Below are 20,740 nucleotides of genomic sequence, written 5' to 3'. Positions count from 1 at the left end.
ACTATCAACTGTCTTGTAAACGGGGCCGAATATTATCCCCCCAAACAGCCACCAATTAGCCTCTGATGAGCAACAAAACAAGTTTCCAAAGTTTTTGCACGGCATTATTACTTATTAATTTCATTTCAAAGTCTGACAATCCCCAAGTCTCATCGCAATGTGGGAAAGCTCATTAATGGACCAGAATAGCAAAGGTTCACATGAAATAACTTGCAGGAAATGTATTCTGTAAATCCTAAAATATTAAAGTTTGCATAATCTTTTAACACATTTGCTGTCAGATTTGACTCTAGCACACACGCTGCAGTGATAACAGCCTGATTATGAGTTAGGGCTCACACATGGCAGTCAGTTTGCTTAAATATTATAGTGTACTGTGGTTTAATATTGATTATTGTGATGTTTAGGATGACTGTCCACATTCTGTTCCTGCTTAACTGCTCACAATTTGACTTCACTGGGATCTCTGGTTAATCAATAAAATATTTTAAAGTATAACCTTATACAGTATTCACAGATCTGTCTACTCAACTAGTCATCTAATCTCCATCTCCAGAAGTTTCTCAGTGTTCCAGCAGAGATGAAATATAAGATATAGGGGTTTTGACTCATGAAACTCTTTATCATTTAGTTAAAATCACATCTTCCTTAAAATCCTACAGAACATGTTCAAAAGACCTCTGACATCTGTGTTTTTACTTTTTATTTACTATAAAATCTACTCAGTTATAGATGTGTGCACTATCATATTTTTTATGCTGAAAACAGCCATGGACAGAGAGATCATGTTTTTGGGTTGTCCATACATCTGTCCATACATCTGTCCCAGTCATGCAACACCTTAAGCTTTGACGGTTTGACAGAATTTCTTCAAATTTGGTGCAAATGTCCGCTTGGACTCTAGGATGAACATAATATATATATAATATAATAATAATTATAATGCTCAGCTCTCCATCAGTCTTCTGTACTGCTCTGTAAAAATCATTTCTAAGTGAAGACAGCATGTTTCTCACTGGAAATTATTCACTGAAATCACACGTCAATATAGTGACAAAAATACACTTAATACCTTTTATGAAAATCCTTCACTACATATGTTATACAGACATGGATGCAAACTGTAACTTATTATCTGAAAGCTTCATGCTGAATTGTAGCATAGTACAATAAGTAAATGAAATAATCATTGTTCCCACAGGATAAATAATGTAGGTGTACAACATGGCTCTTATGCACACACAATGAAAAATCTAATATTCTGAAATATATATATACATACACAAATTATATTAAAAATGTCAAGTACGACACACTGACACACTAGTTACCTGGCATTTATCTAATCCTAATACAAGAATAACAATATTGAAGTAATGTAATGTATGTTGATTGTGTCCTGTTATCTTTGAATTACCTCCAATGTCAGCTGTTTTCCTGTGTAGCTATCGCTTGGTCTGTGTGGCTGATGTTAGCAGTTGGTCTGTGTAGGTAGAGTTTGTGCTTGGTCTGTGTAGCTAACGTTAAATGTTTCCCATGTAGCTATTGGTTGGTTTCTGTAGCAATCAGTTGGTCTGTGTAGCTAATGTTAGTGATTCATCTCTGTAGCTTAAATTTCAGATTGGTCTATATAGCTAACATTAGCAGTTGGTCTGTGTAGCTAAGCTAAGTGGTTGGTCTATGCAGCTAATGTTAGCTGTTGGTCTATGTAGCTAACATTAGCAGTTGTTCTGTTTAGCCAACATTAGTAGTTGGTCTCACCTGTAAATGTTTCTTTAAATCAGATGTTGAGGCAAGATAATGGCGTAAACTCCATCTAATTAAAGTATTTTTTCAAGAGATAATGTATCGGCAACTGCCAGATTCCCTGGTTTCACTCAGACCAGAGTGATGTTGTGAGACTCCTAAGGTGTTAGTGTGTGTATACAGTATTACTCACACTAATGTGTCTATGACTAACGCTGGTTTTAATCATATTCAGGATATGATATAGAGGACTCATTAACTCTGATTGTCAGTGCAGGAGTATTTTTAATTCCTTCACATTGCAGGCAGTCTCTGTTTCCCAGGTTCTGAATTTTATTACCCAGTATCTATTTAAATTCTAAATTTAATCATTTTTTTTCCCTACATTAGTATTTATAGCACACATTTGGCCTGCATTAAAAATTTGCAAAGTGATTTCGAAACTTTTCAGCTCTGCAATAAGAAAACAGTTTTCCATTAGAGCAATTCATAAAATATTTTGTATTTTTGTCGTGTCTTGCAGTCTTAGAGAGAGAATGTCAGTGTGGATCTGTTGTGGCAGGAAGGTCTGGGCAGGATTTAGGGTATTTTCAAACCTATAGTTCATTTTCTCTGGTTTGAATCAGTGGAGGAGAAGGTGAACATGTTGCATTTTCCTCTTGGCTCAGCTTCTTTTCACACACAGAGAATTATCAAGTGAAACATAAAGCGTCACTAAAAGCCAGGTGAGAATATTCACTCCACTCGTCGGTTAAATGTGTCTGGGGTGGGAAAGAGCGGCACGTTTCATTCCCACAAAAGACACATCTCTTCTCTAAACTTTGTTTATTTTTAATCATTGTTGGATGGATTTTGCTGATGATACTTTTAGTCTTTTACTCAAATGGTATTTTAGATGAAGGACTTTTACATTTTTTACAACTTAGTTTAGTTTATTGAACTTTTCAGCATCCTTCTTTCAGTCAGTTGTCATTAAAACACTGAATTATTTTGCTATTACAATGACACATTAATAGAGTTTCTTGTCTGACAACCTGTGAGCTCCTCTCTGAGGCTGGGTGGCCATGTGAGACAGGTAGCCCACTGTTTTTTCTATTCTGACAGCAAGTTAGTCAAAACAGTTGCTCAGAATTGTTCGAAACTGGTTCATTAGCATTATACTCCGAGGACATCAAGTGGAAAGTCCTTTTATTTAAGTAACAGATCTGAGCACTTCTTCCACCAGTGTAGTTTAGGTCGGATCACGTTCCCACCACAATGAACCGGTCCACAATTCTTTTGTAACAAAGCAGAACCACTTCCTCTAAAGTGACTCAGTCATGGGTGTCACCCTCCAGGGCACTGAGGATTTCCAATACTTGGAAATACCTGTTGCTTTTCGGCAGACTGGTCCGTCTAACAACAACAAATTCAGAGGGTGTATGGTCGTGTTTGTCTGTTTAAAAGGGGAAACAGCAGCAAGAATATTTCTTTTCTTGACACTTTGTGAGTTTGTTTTGTTCATTTATTAGAGTAAAAAAGCTAAGCCTTCCTCCCCTGCTCAACGGGATGAATGACGGAAGAGAGGGAGGAGTGAAAAGTAACAGGCAGATGCTATTTGCACCAAAGATGAAATAGCCGATGCGGGTATTTGCACCTGGGTGTATATACCCTAGCATGGCAGAAGCAAGCACCTATGCGTGTCTGTTACCAACAATGCTATTTGCACCCAGGGTGTAAATTACCAGTGTAGCTATTTACATTCTCATGGCTGAGACAAACCATGATCTAAACATAAACAAGTATTTTTGTTGCCAAAACGTGACCAAGCTGCTGCAGGTACAGCTGACATGTAACTTCACACTGTCAAATAATAGTTGTCCAGGAACAGTAGTCAACCCGACCCTGCTTTCCCAGAATGAAGCCCTGTACTTAACCCATTCATCCACCACAGCCTCTTATTAATAATGAATTCGGCGTGATGACAGAGGCATGTACTTTGAATGTAGATAAGCTGACAGAGTGCATAAAAAAACAGAATAGGAGGATCGCCTACAGAGGTCCGGGCTAAGCCCCAAATGTCCTCACATCCTCACAGTTGTTTTGGTTCACACCCAAGCGTGTCTGCTGGGTTCAGAGCTGGCCAAACCATTTGCACCAAGGAGGAAATGAACCTGAGTCTGATTCAAACAGACTGACTGAACAAAATACTGACGTTTTCAACTGACGGCATGTCAAGGGCGTAATTTACCAGCAACATGTCACTGAAACCTTAATCATCTCTACTCACTTTGTTCACCATCTTTGTTTGAAACTGCTTTCAGTATGGACAAAATGTGTGATATTTCAAATGTAGACATGTATAGTACACTAATACACTATTATGCTGCTCAGAATCACATCCAGATCTTAATCTCTATACTCTATAATTATGTTCACATTACCTACATTTCACATTTGACTTCTCTCCAGCCAAACCTTAAGGCAGACATGTTGCTAATGATTTCTTTTAAAAAGGATGGGTCTCAAAAATCCTTTCAGGCATCTTTTCAATCAGCTCGCTGTCTGCCAAATGAGAGCTCCTCTCAAAGACCCTCTAGTGAGCATTGTGCCGCTTTGTGATGGGTTTGGCACTGTGTTTGAAAAGAAGAGCTGAATCTATAACCTGTGCAGGAGAGCAGAGGACAGAGACAGTTGACGGAGTGAAATCCTTCACATCGGCTGTAATGGGTATAATTACACAAAGAAAAGGGCTGTTAGGTTAAATTACCCGTGATATTCACCATGGGTAATGACAGAAATTCAAAAGGTTAAATGACACCAGGAGCTGAATGACTTTTGACATTAAGGTACTTTTGAAAAAGGAATCAGAACAGAGCCTTTATGGGCAAATCCAATACCATACATGTTGGACTGCAAAGATTGGCTTGAAAGGACTTAAAAAAGACCTTTTTTTTTGTGAACACATGTGTCTTTAGAAGCCATTGTGAGACAATGATTTAGTCTAAAAAGCACTGGCCGGATAGATTGTTTCCAACGGTGGGAGCTATTTGAAGCCCACTTTGAGTTGCAGTGATGTCTGGAAATTGTCCTGCTGAGCGGTGCACGCACTCACACAAGTAACCACGGCGGGGAAGGAAAAGCCAAATAGATTCAAGCAATTAGTTCCTTCCCTCATATTGTCTCTTACCTAGAGGCATTGCAGCTAGTTTTCCAAACAGGTTTGTGTATGAATTCCTCCAGCTTTTTTTTTTTTTCCTTCAGTGAGAACTATATTCTCTCTGGTCCAAACGCTGACCTTCGCAGACAGCAAACAGCCCAATTAGTGGTTGAGAAGGTGAAGAGGGCTGGACCTCATCCCCATGCAATTACCTCAAGTCACCCCTTGAGCAGCCACCCACACAACTAACAGTGAGCATGTAGTGTTTGCCAGTAATGCAGTAAATGACCACGAAGCAAGAAGAAGAGATACAGCCAGGCGCTGTATATTATGCACTTTTTTTTCACAGCACTCCAGCTGTTGTGTTTCTCAAGAGTTTTACTTCCTTTATACATTTCAAATCAAGCCTTGGATAACTTCTTCTCCTCTTTCAACCTTACTTTGCCGAAGTTTCACTCCCAGTCACCCATGTGCTCTCTCTGTGCCGCTGATTGGCTTACATGAGTAGTGTGAAGTGCTCTCTGGTGACTCAAAGAAAAGCAAAAAGTCTCATCATACCGCATAATGCATGTCAAACAGTGTATCAACTTTAATTTCTGGGAGAACATCAGGAAACAAAATCTCTAACTAAAATGGAAGGACTCAGTCTGTCAGTCCTTTCCTTGACAACTGTTCGTCTGACTGACTTCATGCTTGGCGGGTGTATTGCTCAGGACCCAAAGACGTTCTGTGTCAAGTTTGAGCACTCAGAACTGCATCCATAGCAAGGATCTATTATATATAGCAACAGTCTGCTGTAAAGAAATAACAGACCTATTATGTGTTGCACTGCTGAATGGCATGCGCTTGTTCTCTGTCACTCACTTATAAATGCCATTTTTTGTGCTAAACTCAAACATCAGCTTTTGGAATAAATGCTTTTAATCCTGGAAATAGCCTGGTCTCAAATAGCTAGCTAATTAACTTGACTAATTTACAGGTTCCCCGACATTTCATTAGGAGCCTAGCATCAAAGTACATGAAACGGAAAAGGTTCAAGTCGACAAAAGTTCTGCCGGGTTGGTCAACTGTTACTGGAGTCCAGGGCAAAAAGGGGCAGGACTTAAGAGTCAACTGTGTCCTGGGCTTCATCATTCAATCAGCTGGCTTTGTTTTCTGCAAGCTTTTCCTCCCAAAATGGGGCAATAGCATTGCAAGGGAACACTACTATGTCAAGGCAGGTGTATTGCCGAGGACCCAAGGAAGTGCGGTGTCAACTGAAGCTGAAAAATTTCAAGCAGCAACACCAGAGGCCACGCTTTCGGCCCTCTTTTAACAAGCACCGGACTGGTTTTAATGAATATGTGGCCAAACACAGACCCAAGGAAAGTATACATTAATTTAATTTCATAATGTAAAATACAAATACACAGTACGAACTGTTATGAGCCAAAAAGCCAAATATAAAACAGTAACATAAGACTATTACAAATTGCATCAGACATGTAAATTTTACAGATAAGTAATACTGTAGGTATTATAGAATGAGTGTAAAACTGTCACACTGTAATAACTATAATAATTAAAGCACATTGTTGCACTTAAGACTCCCTCCTTCCATAACCTGTTCATTATGTCACTGACAGTTATGTCAATACATTTTTGGTCTCATTACTTTCCCCCTACATCCCACCCTGCTTTTCCTGCCTCAGACTGTGAGTTACAAACATCCCAAAGTGACTTTTACCAGCTTGTGACTCAACAGCTGGAGTAATGTAACCACTGAACTCTCTGGAGACAAATTTAGAGTGTGGGTGGGTCATGGAAACACTATACAGTAAACATCGTAGCAAGAGTTCATCCAGCCAGGAGAAAGTGAAGTTTTGCATACAATAACCTGCGTTGTGTCTGGATCACATTAGATGCTTCTGTACAAGCAACAAGAACTCGTACCTACACAAAAAAAACAAGTCAGTTGTAAATGCAACCAACCAATATGACCGATTCAAAAACAAGTCATAGAATTTTTGATATGCCACCTTTTTAAATTTAAGTCTTTATGTCTTTATTAGCATCCCCATTAGCAACAGCATAAGCTATTTGCTGGTTAAGGCTACAAAATACTTTATCAAAGCTGCATAAATCAACATTATAATGTGCAATGTTAAGGGTCTGCTAGTGATGAACCAAACCAGGAAACTGTCACCAACTGTGCATTTGCCCTCACCTTTGATTTAGCTTCTTTAAACTCATTGTTTTTGGTTTTCCAGCCAACAAAGACTTCTCTCAGCAATCTATTTGTTTTCAGCAAAACTATAATAAACCCACTGTGCACTACCTGCCCAGTACAACACAACACACAGACAAAGCTCCGACTTTAACATAGTGGTGCAGCTACCAGTTTAAGAGTCACATTATTATTTTTCTGAGGAGCTGGTTGAGAACAAAATGGAGCTAAAAGGAGAGCAAATATTGCACCGTGACCACAAATGAATGCTTATGTTGTTGTGTGCACTTGATGTATAAAAAGGCAAGTGTTGCTAAATTGTTCTCAATAACAACTTCCTTAGGTTGTAAAACTGAGTTTTAAAATAAATAATAATGCAGTTTTATGGAAATATCATGGTTAAGGTTGAACACAACAAACAATGACTTTTGGTAGATGCAAACTGCCATCTCTTGGATTTAAGTTATACTTTGTCTTCTCTGCGCAGTAAAGATGGAATAAGCGAGTGAACAGTCATTATTTGCGCAAACCATGAGACATTGCTTGTCAGTTAAAAAAAATAAGCTGTTTTAAACATTTATACAAAAATATATCCCATATCATCCCTTCTGCAACTGATGTGTGATATAGATGACATGATTGTTGCATAAGAGTGAGCATTCAGTGCCATTTGATTTTAAGGCACCGTGGCAAAGTCTAACCGTTCATATTAGACATTCATAGTTGGTAATGCTCTCAAACTTTGAAAATACAGCAAATAAAAATTGCAGTGCAGATATGGAAGGCATAATCAAAATTATTTAAGGGTTGATTTTATCTTTAAGGGAATAATTTTTTTTGTGAAATAGACTTTGCTTTCTTTCTGAGAGTTAGATCAACACCACTCTGTCTGTGTGATAGATATGAAGGTACAGCCATTTAGCTTAGCTTAGCATAAAGACTGGGAACAGGGGAAAAGACTAAAAAGAAGAAAGCAAGAAAACTGCCTCATCCAAAGACAGAGTCGGTCTAGCTGTTTAACTCTATTTCCAGTCTGTACACAAGGGAAGCTAAGCGAAAAGGCTGCTATCTGTAGCTTTTAGGGCGCCACTTCTAAATTGAAAATGGATTGTAATGGAAAGCAGAGTATTTTTTTCTCTCCCTGCCTTCTTGCACAAGTCTGGTGCATGCCAGAAGAAAATAACAACAACCGGTTACTTATCGGTTCACTTACTGGTAAGCTGCAGCTGCATTTTCACTGAGGGAGTCGGAGATGTACCCAGTCCTCTGATTGACCCTCGCTTTCCACCGTTTCTATGGTTATCTGGCAGCTAGCTCAGTGTTCCTGCAGGTAACAAATCTGTAGCTCTTCACAAAAGCTACACATGATGCTGTTACTGTGGTAACCTTGCAAAAAAGAAAATTATATCACACTTGACATCCTTAGATCTATTATAATGAACTAGATACAGCGTGCAAAGATGGCGCCCATTTACTTCAGTACAAACGTTTTCTAGCATACTTCCTGGGCATACAGCCCACTGAATATGTGCAATATGTATAGAAAATTGAATCAAACTGAAATTGAAAGTCAAATAGGACTGTGGCTTTGGAGAACCGTGACACCCCTAGTAGATTTATATTTACCGCACAGGCATGAGTGATATCAATCATCTCATCTGACTCTGCGCAAAGAAGAGAAGAAGCATTTTTTTTCTTCTTTGTGTGACTCTTGACACAAAATTTTTGTTTTCCATCCATATGTCATTGATGAGTTCTCATCCACCATGCAAAGATTACAAGGACAGCCATTCAAGAAGAAGAAGAAGAAGAGCCTCTTAAAAGACGGTGTCTTCCTCTCCTGCCCCGTACCAAGGAGTAAGTCTAACCAAGTGAGGTCTGGGATTACAGACAGGTTGCTCAGGTCCAAGATCAAGAGTGGACGACTCCAGTGAGCTCAGGGAGCCTGTGGGAGACCCTGATCCTTCATAAGCATATGTTCTTAGGCAGTCGAATGGGGGAACGTAAGGATCCTCATCGGCCTCTGCCAGCCTGTCCAGAATAAACTGCCTGAAGACCTCGTCCTCCGGCCCGATGAGGTGGGACTCTCGCAGGGACATTCGTATGCTGGCCCTCACGTCCTCCCTCCGCAGCCTCCTCTCCCTCCTCCTCGGGTGGGGGCGGAGCGGGACGACGGGCTGGCAGAAGTCCAGGTCTCCTCCTAAACCCCCCGGTTCTCCGTAATAGAGCACCTTTTGCGACACCGTCTCAGGCAGCTCGAGCTCCTTCGCCTCCACCTCCAGTCCCTCCTGCTGCTTCCGCCTGTGTCTCCTCACCATCAGCATTAGAATTGACAGCACTGCAGACACGACACAGTGGGAGATCATTACAGTTAAACACCAGGGCATGAGCTTAGTGAGGAAAAAAGCATCTAGGTGCCTGATGGAGCATGCATGTAGAAAGTACAAGTGCACCGAAAATAACAGCAGCCACGCTTGTTTTTCTGTGAATTATTGTGGATGCAAAACTAAAAAAAGGAGCAAAACGCACTCTTAGAAATAAAGGTGCAACCATAAAGGGTTCTGTGGCTTGTCCCCAAAGATTCCTGATAGAACCGTTTCTAAGGGTTCCTCTTGGAGCCCTTTTAGACTGTGGTCCCCAAGGAAAAACTGATTTTTTTTTTTGGTTCTACCTGAGTTCCTAACCAATTTATTTTTGGTGGAAATGCTCAGAAAAGTTCCACATTAGGTGCTTGAACTGGAACTGGTCTTGTTCCATGTTGGTGGAAAAGACCTATACCTGAGGGTTCTATCCAGAACCTTTCCACCTTCTAAGAGTGCTAACAAGAGCCCACCCAGGGGGTTCTACTGAGAACCTTTTTATATTCTAATGGCTGTATCTTCAACCCCCCTGACCTGGTTCTACCAAGGGTGCCTTTATAATCAAAGGGTTTTAGAACCCACCAAAGTCATTCGACTGAATATCTTTTTATTTCCAGGAGTTTTATTCAGAACCCACCCAAGAACCGTTTTATGTTCCAAGGCTTTTATCTAGAACACATACAAAGGTTTCTATGATTTTTGCCTTTTTATATTCCAGTAGTTTTACCTAGAACACAATCAGGGTGTTTCACCTAGAACCATTATATGCGCCGAGGTTTTTTATCTAGAACCCACCCAGTGGTTTATACTTAGAACAATTCCAAGGTTTTTATCTAGAACGCACCCAGGAGTTCTACCAAGAACTTTTAAATATTCCAAGGGTTTTATCTAGAAATCACCCAGACAGTTCTGCTGAGAACCCTTTCATATCAGGAGAACTTCAGGCCCTCAGCAGGAACCATTTTAGAACCCTTATTTCTAAGACTGTCTGTTGTAAATTATTATTTTTAATTTCAGCTCACATAAAGAAAGCATTCTTTTATTTGCTCCATGAGGCACAGAATGCAAAAGGAGTGTTTATCTTTTTTCTGCCGTGTTTTCAGCGGGCATTGTGCTCATCCGACAGAATGTTAGCATAGCAGGTATTGTCATTAATCTTTCATGTGATGGGCACAGGGAGGACACAAAGCAGCCGAGGTCATAATAAAGCTCTTCACTATGCAAACCCATCAATGTCCCTGGATGGCATTGCTACTGATGTATTGCAACCAATACGCTCATTACCTGACATCATTGCTCTGCAAGCTCTCAGCATTTTAAAAGTGTGTGTTAAAGGCACGCCGGTGAGTTTTAAAAAGGGGATTCAAATGAAAGTGCAAATTTGTTAATGAAAAATCCTGCTGTTTAACACACGTTTATATACTTGCCAAAGTGATGTGAGGTGGAACTGCTCTAGCTCAACAGATCCGCTGAAAAAGAATGACTTTTTTATAACATAATATCAGTGAGATTGTCATTGTTTCATTAGGCCCTGTAATTACCAATTTCCTAAAGGAATATTCTGACTTTTTGGTAGTTTGATCCTTGGTCACCTTATAACTAATGACTCTGAGATAAGTAATTATAGATGTCTAGCGTCAAAGTTGGCAACGGTTTCTCTCTTCTGAATATTTCAGTCTGCATCATTAGTGAAACCTTTTGTGAAGCCACAGTGCAAAAATCAGCTCTCGAGTACACTTGACTCTTCTTGTATAAACAAAGCACAATATGCCTCTCAGAAGAGCACTCTTATTTAGCTAGATGTCTGTCTTGTCAATCTCACCGAGGCCTGAAAAAACTCTTGCCAAAAAAATTGGCAGAGGAAGATCTTTGGTAATCCTTCGCTAGCCTTTTTATTGGCTGTTTGAAAGATGTGTGAAGATGCCAAACTCTACAAGCAGCACCTTTGGATGATCTTCTGTAAATAACAAATCTTTGTAACCTAATTTTCCTCCCAAGTGTAATGTCATGGGCTTGAAGTGTAGCAACAGCTTGCCGTGCTTGAATTGTGCCTGACCTTGCAGAGGTCTTAAGGGTCTGGAGGATTATGAAAGAAAGATCTTCTTCTGCTGATAAAATCTACAAAACAAACTTGTATATATGGAGCCCAAAAACTGACAGAATGAAGCAAAAGGTTACCAGACAACTCAAAAAAAAAAAAAAACCACAGCTGAATACATCAATAAAAATACTGTAAAAAAAAAAACAGTGTACAATATTTGTATACAGTATATGATAGTCGGCCTTCCAGCCTGTTATCATTCCCAACTTGTCAAATACCAACGCTTTGTCATCGCCTCTCTGTGACTCATACAGATGCAGTCGGTACCCGTTAGCGGCGTAAAGAGACGGTGTGTGTTGCAGCTGCTGCAAAAGTTTGCTAATCACATGTTGCATTAAATGGCTTGTGGTGACTGATGAGCAAAACCAAACAAAGTGCAACTTTTTTAGATACCTCAAATTTGCGTAGAATTAAAAAGAAATTTAGGGAAATGTGGTAAGGCAAGTGAAATGTTGAGTGTGCAAAAAAGATAACTGATTACTGTTATATTAAGTTATACGTTTTTTTTTAATGATTGGGAGTTGAAAGAAAACTTAGAACCCGTTTTTATTTCTTTAACTAACAACATTGTTTACTGATATATTGTGATACATCAGTGACTTGTCTGATACTACATTTTATCAGTTTTGGGGCTTCTTATTTTAACATCTTTCGTTTAATCAAACTAATTTTCATTTTCTCATTATGAACACAGACCATGAGTTGATTTCGATGCCAGATGGCTAAGACTTCCAAGAGACCAAGCGTCCAAAAAGTGAGTGTATTCCTACATCCTTATTACATCACAGATTGATATTCTGGGCCGAGACGGGATGTGAATACGAGCAGAGACCACCCTGGCTCACCTGTGAGTGTGACCAGACAGACGGAAAGCCCTAACAAGGTTTGCAGGCTGACCCCCATAGACAGAGCGAGGGCCTCCACCCCGCCAGTGGGACAGTGGCCGGCCGGCTGGCAGGTGCACACGCTGATGGTCAAAGTGGTCGTGCTGGAGAGAGCTGGAGAGCCACTATCTCTCACCACGACAGGCAGGAGATACTGGGTCCGGTCCTTGCGGGTAAAAGTGCTCCTGCGTGCAACGATGCCGGCTGTATTGTCTAAAAAGGGAAGTCAAGAGAGGTGCACTCTTCAGTAATCTTCAAAAAAACACGAGTACCTCCTCCACTGCGAGCGCTGATATTTTTCGGGGGGGGGATTCAAAGCAGAATAACAAGTGAACTGACACACGAAATGTGATTTAAAACACAATCTAAGCTCTCGGAAAAGGCCTCAACACCTTGTCAAATCTAATTTTCACTCTGCTCAAAAGCAAATTTGGAAAATCTCTTTCAGTTTTGGCTTCACCCGTAAGACTTAATCAAGGCACTTGAACAATAACTTTTTGGGAGTCAAATATGCCTTGTGGCGTCTGGAAATGTGTTTTATTAAATGTGTTCCTTCTTGATTCATTATTCATTTCCTGCTTGCTGACTGGACTGCTGTGCCTGCGTGGCTAACCACCCATACACTGCACCTGCATACATTTCATTCTAACTTATTCGACACATTCAAACATCCCCCCGCTGCACACTTTAACAACACTGTTTGCTCGATTTTTACTGCCCATTTTCATTATAAACTTGGGGAAAAGGATTGACTGCCCACTGACTACAAGGCAAACACTCTTTCAATTTACTTACTTGAGAGGCTGTCAGCCACAAAAAACTACATCCTGCTGAAGGAATTCATTTCAAAATGTTGCAAAAACACTCAGGGGTACATAAAGTTCATTTAAAGGGATAGTTTGGATTATTCGATGTGGGATTTTATTGTGGGGTTAATGAGAAGGACACGAGCCCGGAAGCTAAGCCATGAACTGCTGTGGACAGGGTCAGCAAAAAATGGTATTTTGGCCACTTAAAAAAAGGTCAAACCAAAACTTTTCTACTGCTGTTATACAAGCCAAATATTGCCTTCTCCAAACCAACCAAACTCCATAGGCAAAATCAGTAATTTTACCTTGCAGAACACATGAATTGCTGGTTAGCGCTGCCTGGATCTGTTCATTTGTTTGTGTTATTGTGAGACTTCAGTGATTCCAAGCCAATCCTTTTAAAATGCAGAAGTCACAAATGACTTAAATAAACTAACTGATCAAGGCAGCAGTAGACCATTTACTCCTATTTTCTTCAGGGTAAAATAACTGATTTTAACTATGGACTTTGGTGGGTTTGGAAAGAACAATACTTGGCTCAAATAAATGTGGTTTCCTGTCTCAAAATGCTGTCTGAAGGCAAAGTAAAGTGGTGAGAATATTCTAAATATAGTGTCGACTTAAACCGATATGACTAAAATACATTTTGTTGTTGACTATCACTAAATACTTCATGCAGCCTCACTTCAAATAATCTGAACTATCCCTTTAAACTAAAGTTCTTGTTATCATAAAGAATATCTTTTCATTCTCCATTTTTCACACAGTTATCCCACCGCTCATACCCGTTATGGTTTAGCCGCAGTTCACCATCATTATTCCTGACACCGAATGGGACTTTAAGTATGACTTCATCTCGTTTCATGTATTCATTTTTGCCCTACAGCTTTAAGTCAGTAATTGGTAAGATGAAACTTCTTGGTGCGAGAGGTATAATAATACAAATTTAGTTCACGCTGAGGGTCTCATTCACACAGTGAGTCATTCAGCAACTGGTTCACTGCACTTAAAGGAGAAATATGTAACACTGCAAGCGTTTAAAATGGATCCCGCTGTCCAAATTCTAAATATTGTAGAGAGTTGACTCCCCCCGTCCCTCCGCCCCAGTACCAGGGACAGTGAACCCACACAATCTCAAGACAAGTGCAACATTATGCTTTTAAGGATAAGTAACAAGGTGATTAGCTGTTTGTAAATTATGAACCAGCTCATGTGGATTTTTTAGAACTCAAAAATATTCTTATTATATTGCTCAGTTTGTCTGTTAAACATCTACGCCTCCTAAAGCTTATTAATGATTTATTATGACTCAAAAACTTTTACTGACTCATTCAGCAAACATTTAACATAATTTGGCATTAATACTTGATTTTAAACGTTTGACAGGCAACTGAACCTTTTTTCTACTGTCGAGTCTCTCTCTCTGTTTCAAGTCTTTAACGTCATTTTCATCTTGTTACATCTTGTTGTTTTTCATCTTGTGTCTTTTACAATGTTTTTATTTTCTTATGTCTTGTTACATAATTTTCATCTTGTTACATCTTTCACATTTTTGGTCTTTTACGTTGTTTTCGTCTTGTTATTTTTGTATTGTTATGCCTTATGCATAACATAAGTTATCGTTTTTTCACGTATTTTTCAATTCTCCTACTGTATTTTATTGAATTTGAATTTGTTACTGTCTTCTTTGTGGCAGTGAATCAGCATCAGACTCTCATATCAACATCAGCATGATTGTTTATCATCCTCACTGTCTGTGAGATTTGTCATCATCATCATCACCAGCAGTCTAACAAAACTTTGTTCTGCAGTATTATTTAAACATGTGAGTCTTACTTTGGGATGCTGTGTGCCTTTAAAGAAATAGTTTGACATTTTGGGAAATACGCTTGTTGCTTTCTTGCCGAGAGCTAAATGAGAGGATCGATACAACTCTCAGACTATCAATCTTCTCTTCTAACTCGAAGCAAGACATCAAACAAGAGTGTTTCCCAAAATGTTGAACTATACCTTTAAGCACAAAAAAGCTAAAGAAGTTATGGTATTTCAGTTTTAAAGGTCCAGTGTGTAGGATTTAGTGGCACGTAGATATTACATGTTCTGTACTCCTTATTCTTAACTCAGACTGTACTTTATTATTCATATCTTATTCATACCTTTTATTTTCAACAATTCAAAGTGTTCTTATTTGTACATAAAACTTTTCAGTTAATGTCTTTGAACCTTTTATCTTCTTGTCCCACTGCGTTACATCACTAGTTCATATTCCTGTGTACTTTGTACAGTTGGCGAATAAAGTGATTCTGATTTTGATTGTGATCCAGCAGTGAGTCTGCAGATTCCAAACACCTCGTCTCACTGTCCCTTTTCAAATGTGTAGGAGAAACTGCAGTGGCTGCAAAACTTGTACAATACCAGAAAGGTCATATCTCAAAACAGTGTTTGGATTTGTCTGTTCTGGGCTACTGTAGAAATGCAACTGAATACATATTTTTTTTCAGGAAAGCACAAATAATGCAATAATGTTATTATCTGGGATTTTTTTTTTTCCAAAATGCAATGCAGTAAAGAGGAGAATACTCTATAATATTAATATATGTGTAAAATAATCTAGTACAGTGAACTGCAGTAAGATGATCACATCAAGAAACATGAAAGCAGTATCACTGCAAATTCAGATTATTCCCTTTCAACTATTTAGATCTTTATGGCAACGAGTTTCTATTTCTGAAGGATTTTTTGATTTCTAAAACTTTTTCAGTTTCTGATTGCTCAACGTCCCACAGTTAAAGGGGAGGTGGTAGTGACACAAAACAAAATACTTTTGTTGGTTGGACAGATACAGATACAAATAATGGCGGTGCAGCATGGAGGAGGACCTGCGCCGTCTGTACATCTGAATGTCTCATTCTAAGATAAAGAAAACAACAATTCTTGTTTTAGTTTGATTGTGCACTAATGAAAACATAGGTATGAATATTATACTTCATTGCTGCCTTATTCTGCCTCTAAATCTTTTGTAAATCTGACACACTAAACCTTTCAAGACAATGAACAATTATCTGACTGAATGTAACCTTGATTATCTCTGATAGTGAAGTTGGGATTGATGTGTTTCTCGGGCACCATGGAAAAGTAGAAGTGGTGTCCTTCCACGGGCTCGTCCGGATCGACAGCGCTGAGGAGCTGAATGAGCTGAGAGACACAAAGACACATTACAATGGAAATATGAGCAACACAAGCGCATACACACACACACACACGCACACACACAACAGATTTCCTGGAGAAGTCTACGTAATCATATGCACCCGTCGTATTTCCTTTCTCGGAAATACGACACAGAATCTCATTCAGCGGCTGACAATGTTATGAATGTAAAATATTACAGTGTTGTGCAATAGTCAAAGGCTTCATTGTGAGTCCTTCAACGTTTAAAAAGATGTACAGAATAGTAGAATTGTTTAATACAATATAATAATACTTTTACTGTCCACGTTCATGGAAATTCTCAATGCCAAACTGTTATATAGTAAATCATAAACATCAGTGCATCATAATATACATACTTCTCCCGCCTGTGTTCCCTCACAGATATATGGCTGGTAATCTCTTGCAAGCCTTGGCACATTGTCGTTTATGTCCAGCACTTTGATGAACACCACCACAGAGGAGGATAAATGGTTCTGCGCTGCAGTAGTGAAGATAGACATTTGCTGGAGTCCACTGGGTGCATGTATCATAAATGCTTTGTAAAAGCTCTGTCAAAATAATACTTAAGACTGATAAATGTTTCTTCGTCTTGAAACTAGACTGTGGAGCACAAAAAAAAGGGGGCATGAACATTTCACTGCTTTCTCCAGACCAGGACAGACTGAGCAGTAAAAAACAACAAAAAAAAGTAAAAACTAGAGCAGCGGTTCCCAACTTTTTCTTCCTTTAACCTCCAAAGCCCAGTAAGATGAACTCAAGTACCCCTTTCTGAACAATGCTCATTATTAATTAACTTTAAAATGGATGTTATTATCTGTATCTGTTTAATCAACTAAATTATTTGTATCTGTATCCGTACTGGATACAGATACATGTTTTTAATGTTTTTCGAACTGTCAGTGTTTAGTGGGTTTGATCAAGTTTGTGTTTGTGCTGCGGCCACTTCAAGCGGCTGAAGCTGGACGTTCCAACCACTTATCCATTGCTTTTAGCTGGTGACTGGCCAATTTCAACTGTTGATGAATTGCTTTTAAATAAGAAATTTTAAGTGTTTATTCATTACTATTTTTTTTTTTTCAATTAATTTTAGCTATTTCACTGGTTCATCCATTAAATTTAGCTAGCAATTTCAACATTTATTCATTAGTGCTTTTAGCAAAGTATTTCAATCATTAATCATTTCTTTTAATTCCAGCTGCATATTCTTTGTTTATAGCTATTTCAACTTATCATTGGATTACTTTACTTACCATTTTTAATTATTTATTCATTAGTTTTAGCAATTTTAGCCATTTGTTCATTCCTTTTGGTTAACTATTTTAATTGTAGCTAATTAATTCAACAATTTATTTAATACTTTTAGCTAAAATTTTTCCATTTTCCTCTATTAGCTCACTTGTAACTAACTATCCTTCCATCCATTATCTATAACTGCTTATTTACTGGAGGGTGGCGGTACAATCCGGACAGGTCGCCAGTCCGTCACAGGGCAAAGACATTTAGACAAACAACGATTCATGCTTACACTGAAATCTACAGGTAATTTAGGGTCACCAGTCAATCTGACCTGCGTTAGTTTGGACTGTGGGAGGAAGAAGGAACAATCAGAGTGTTTTTGGTTGACAATTTCAACTATTTATTCATTGTTTGTACTTGTTTCAACAGTTTATTCTGCTTATAGCTCATGGCTTCAACTGTTTATTCATTCATTTTAGCATCTATTTCAACCTCTCTAGCCGATTTTTACCTTGCTGCCAGTTTTAAAGCACTCTCAATTTGTAATTATTGTGTTACTGACTCAGAATAATGTTTTGATCATTTTTAGTTAAGTTGCTGAACAATCTTTCCACGTAACCTTTAGCATGTCTGGTTGGGAATCACTGCTCCAGATAAAGTTTTGCCACCAACACGTTGCTGTGAACATATCCTGGACGGGTTTCATGTCTAAGTAAGGATAAATATGAAATAAATTCACCACATCAACAATGCTTTTGCACATGACATGAAATTCTTCTTACTTGCTTCCTTTGCTTCAACAGTCAAATTATGCCAGTTTGAAGTCTCTCGGTCCAAAGCTTTACCGACAGTTATAGTTCCATTGTTTGGGTCGATTTTGAAAGCTTTTGTGGTGTCACTTCTTTTGTCGATTGAATATCTGGAAGAAAAATCACAGAGACACACATTTAGCAGGCAAGGTTGTTTTCTGGGCAAACAAAACATTGTGATACCACAGGGAGATTAATTAGGCAAACTGCTCAATTTTTTAATCTGTTGACAGATAGCCAACAAAGAGACTACAGACACGAGCTCGAGTGACACAGCTACAACAGAACTGTGAAAACAAAGCGTCTCACACAGATGGCATAGACACAATTGTGTGTGTGTGTTTTTTCCGCCATTTTAATTGAATGTTATTTCAAATCTGACCGCAGACTTTCTTTATTTGTCATGAGTGAGAAAATATTGTTTAAAGACAATGAGACAGGATTTCTTGTAAACATGCAGGAGCAGAGAAACTTTTTTGAAGCTTCTTGGAAATGAACAATTGTCTGTCTTCACAATGACACAGGTGGTGCAGCGGCACTGACATAATACGCATCCTTGTGCCTTTTTTTCTGATCGTGGGTGACAAGTTACTGCTTGCACTTTTTAAAGGTCCAATATAAAACATACAAGCTCAGAAAACAACTATTTGCTATGTAAAAATATAGTAGCTTTATGGCATCCCAGGTAAAGAATGACATCATCCTCCAAGTGTGAGTTGCTGTCCAACTTTTCTGTTTATCCAGGACGGCGGCCCGTGCATGTTTGTACATGTGAGTCCCTTCATCTTCCCCACATCCAGTGGGTAACTTTCACATAGTACAGCTAACCAGTGCACCAAAATTTGTTTCTGAACTATGCAACGCAGTAGAGCGTAGAAGAGGAGTCTTCATTAGAAAGAAGAGCCAAAATGGCAGCCGTCTGATCACGATATGTCTCGTATTGCAGCTAAACAGTACACTAAAATGTGCTTCTGAAAAAACCTCAAGCGAGAAATCAGCAAAGTAGTAAGATAATCTTGATCCATATTTGATCAGCACTGCCTGGTTTCACAGTATCATCTTAGTTTTGGGACTGTCCATTGGAAACCAGAGCCAAAATGGCAGCTGCCCGGTCACAATATGTCTCTTATGACAGCTAAACAGCACATTAAAACATGTTTCTTAAAACATTTTAAGCAAGAAATGAGCAATGCAGTAACATAATCTTGATCCATATTCAATTAGCGCTGCTTAGTTTCACAGTTTGATCCGAGTTTTGTGATCTTCCAAACTTAATTGAGTAAACGAAGCGTGCATTTGTTTTGATCCCAGATGCTGGTGGTCTACTGTGACCTTTAAAGCAGAGCCACCCATTTTGGGGCCGGCAGACTACCTTTGTTTTGGCCAAGCATGGCATTTGACAAGCTCATGCTTTTATTCACCTTATTTTGAAAGTGAATGGCTGCAAAACATATATTTTGAGCAGCCAAAAAGCACATAATCTAACGTCAATTTAACGTCATTTAACGTCCGTCCAGGCAGTGGCATACTGTTAAAAAAAACATTTGGAAAAAAGTGGCAAGACTATTTTTTCTCTGAAATGACAGCAGTTTGCCTCATTTGCAGACAGAGTGGCTGTTTTGAAAGAATATAATATCTGTCATCATTACGAAACAAAATATTTGCTTGTTTTTTCACAGTGGCAGGGACTGAAAGGAAAAGACAAGTGATTTGCTAGCTAAACTTCACCCTCAACAACATGCTGTGAAATGTGTATTATAGATTTAGAGTGAAAATTTTCTATAAAACACAATATATTTTAATGTAATGTAATTCAGTTCTCTGCTCTAAAGGAAATGCCGTAAACAGCACATTTAAATGTAAAAAAAAGACCAAAAAAACCCCAAAACTTAAAATAATATACATCTAACATCCACAGACCAAGCAAGCAGAATTGTTTATTAGAAATATTTGCTAGTTATTGCACATGTCTGTCACACCGCCATACCTTTAACCCTCATTAATACAAGTGATTATAACACCACGGTGAATTAGAGTAACCGGGATTGAAAACAGGCCAAGTAATGAATCATTTGTGCGAGCCACTTTGCTGATAACGACATGGAAAATAAGCCAATTTGACCAAAGCAAACTTAATCATATTTAGTAGAACTGTGGAAACCCCTAAAATGTCAGCCTGAATTTATTAATCAATGAGACACTGTCACCAAAGGGACAGTAATAGACGCTAGGCTGAG

The 20,740-nt window shown here is 38.8% G+C and overlaps 1 protein-coding gene across 1 annotated transcript in view; it reads right to left on the bottom strand.

The window, feature by feature from the left end:
• Positions 1-8,468: 8,468 nt before the first annotated feature.
• cdh19 (cadherin 19, type 2) overlaps positions 8,469-20,740 on the bottom strand; it is a 34,285-nt gene continuing 22,013 nt past the window's right edge. The window contains exons 8-12 of the mRNA XM_084747145.1: positions 18,477-18,613; positions 16,815-16,936; positions 16,323-16,440; positions 12,398-12,649; positions 8,469-9,429 (exon numbers count right to left, since the gene is read on the bottom strand). Coding sequence (XP_084603271.1) covers positions 8,909-9,429; positions 12,398-12,649; positions 16,323-16,440; positions 16,815-16,936; positions 18,477-18,613 — 1,150 coding nt within the window. The 3' untranslated portion in view covers positions 8,469-8,908. The remainder of the gene's footprint in view (positions 9,430-12,397; positions 12,650-16,322; positions 16,441-16,814; positions 16,937-18,476; positions 18,614-20,740) is intronic.

The sequence above is a fragment of the Lutjanus erythropterus genome, chromosome 21 (genome assembly GCF_056507025.1).
Source record: "Lutjanus erythropterus isolate fLutEry1 chromosome 21, fLutEry1.hap2, whole genome shotgun sequence".
In the NCBI taxonomy this organism is placed as follows: domain Eukaryota; kingdom Metazoa; phylum Chordata; class Actinopteri; order Lutjaniformes; family Lutjanidae; genus Lutjanus; species Lutjanus erythropterus.
The sequence above is the reverse complement of the archived record's forward strand: the minus strand, read 5'-3'. Positions and strand labels throughout refer to the sequence as shown.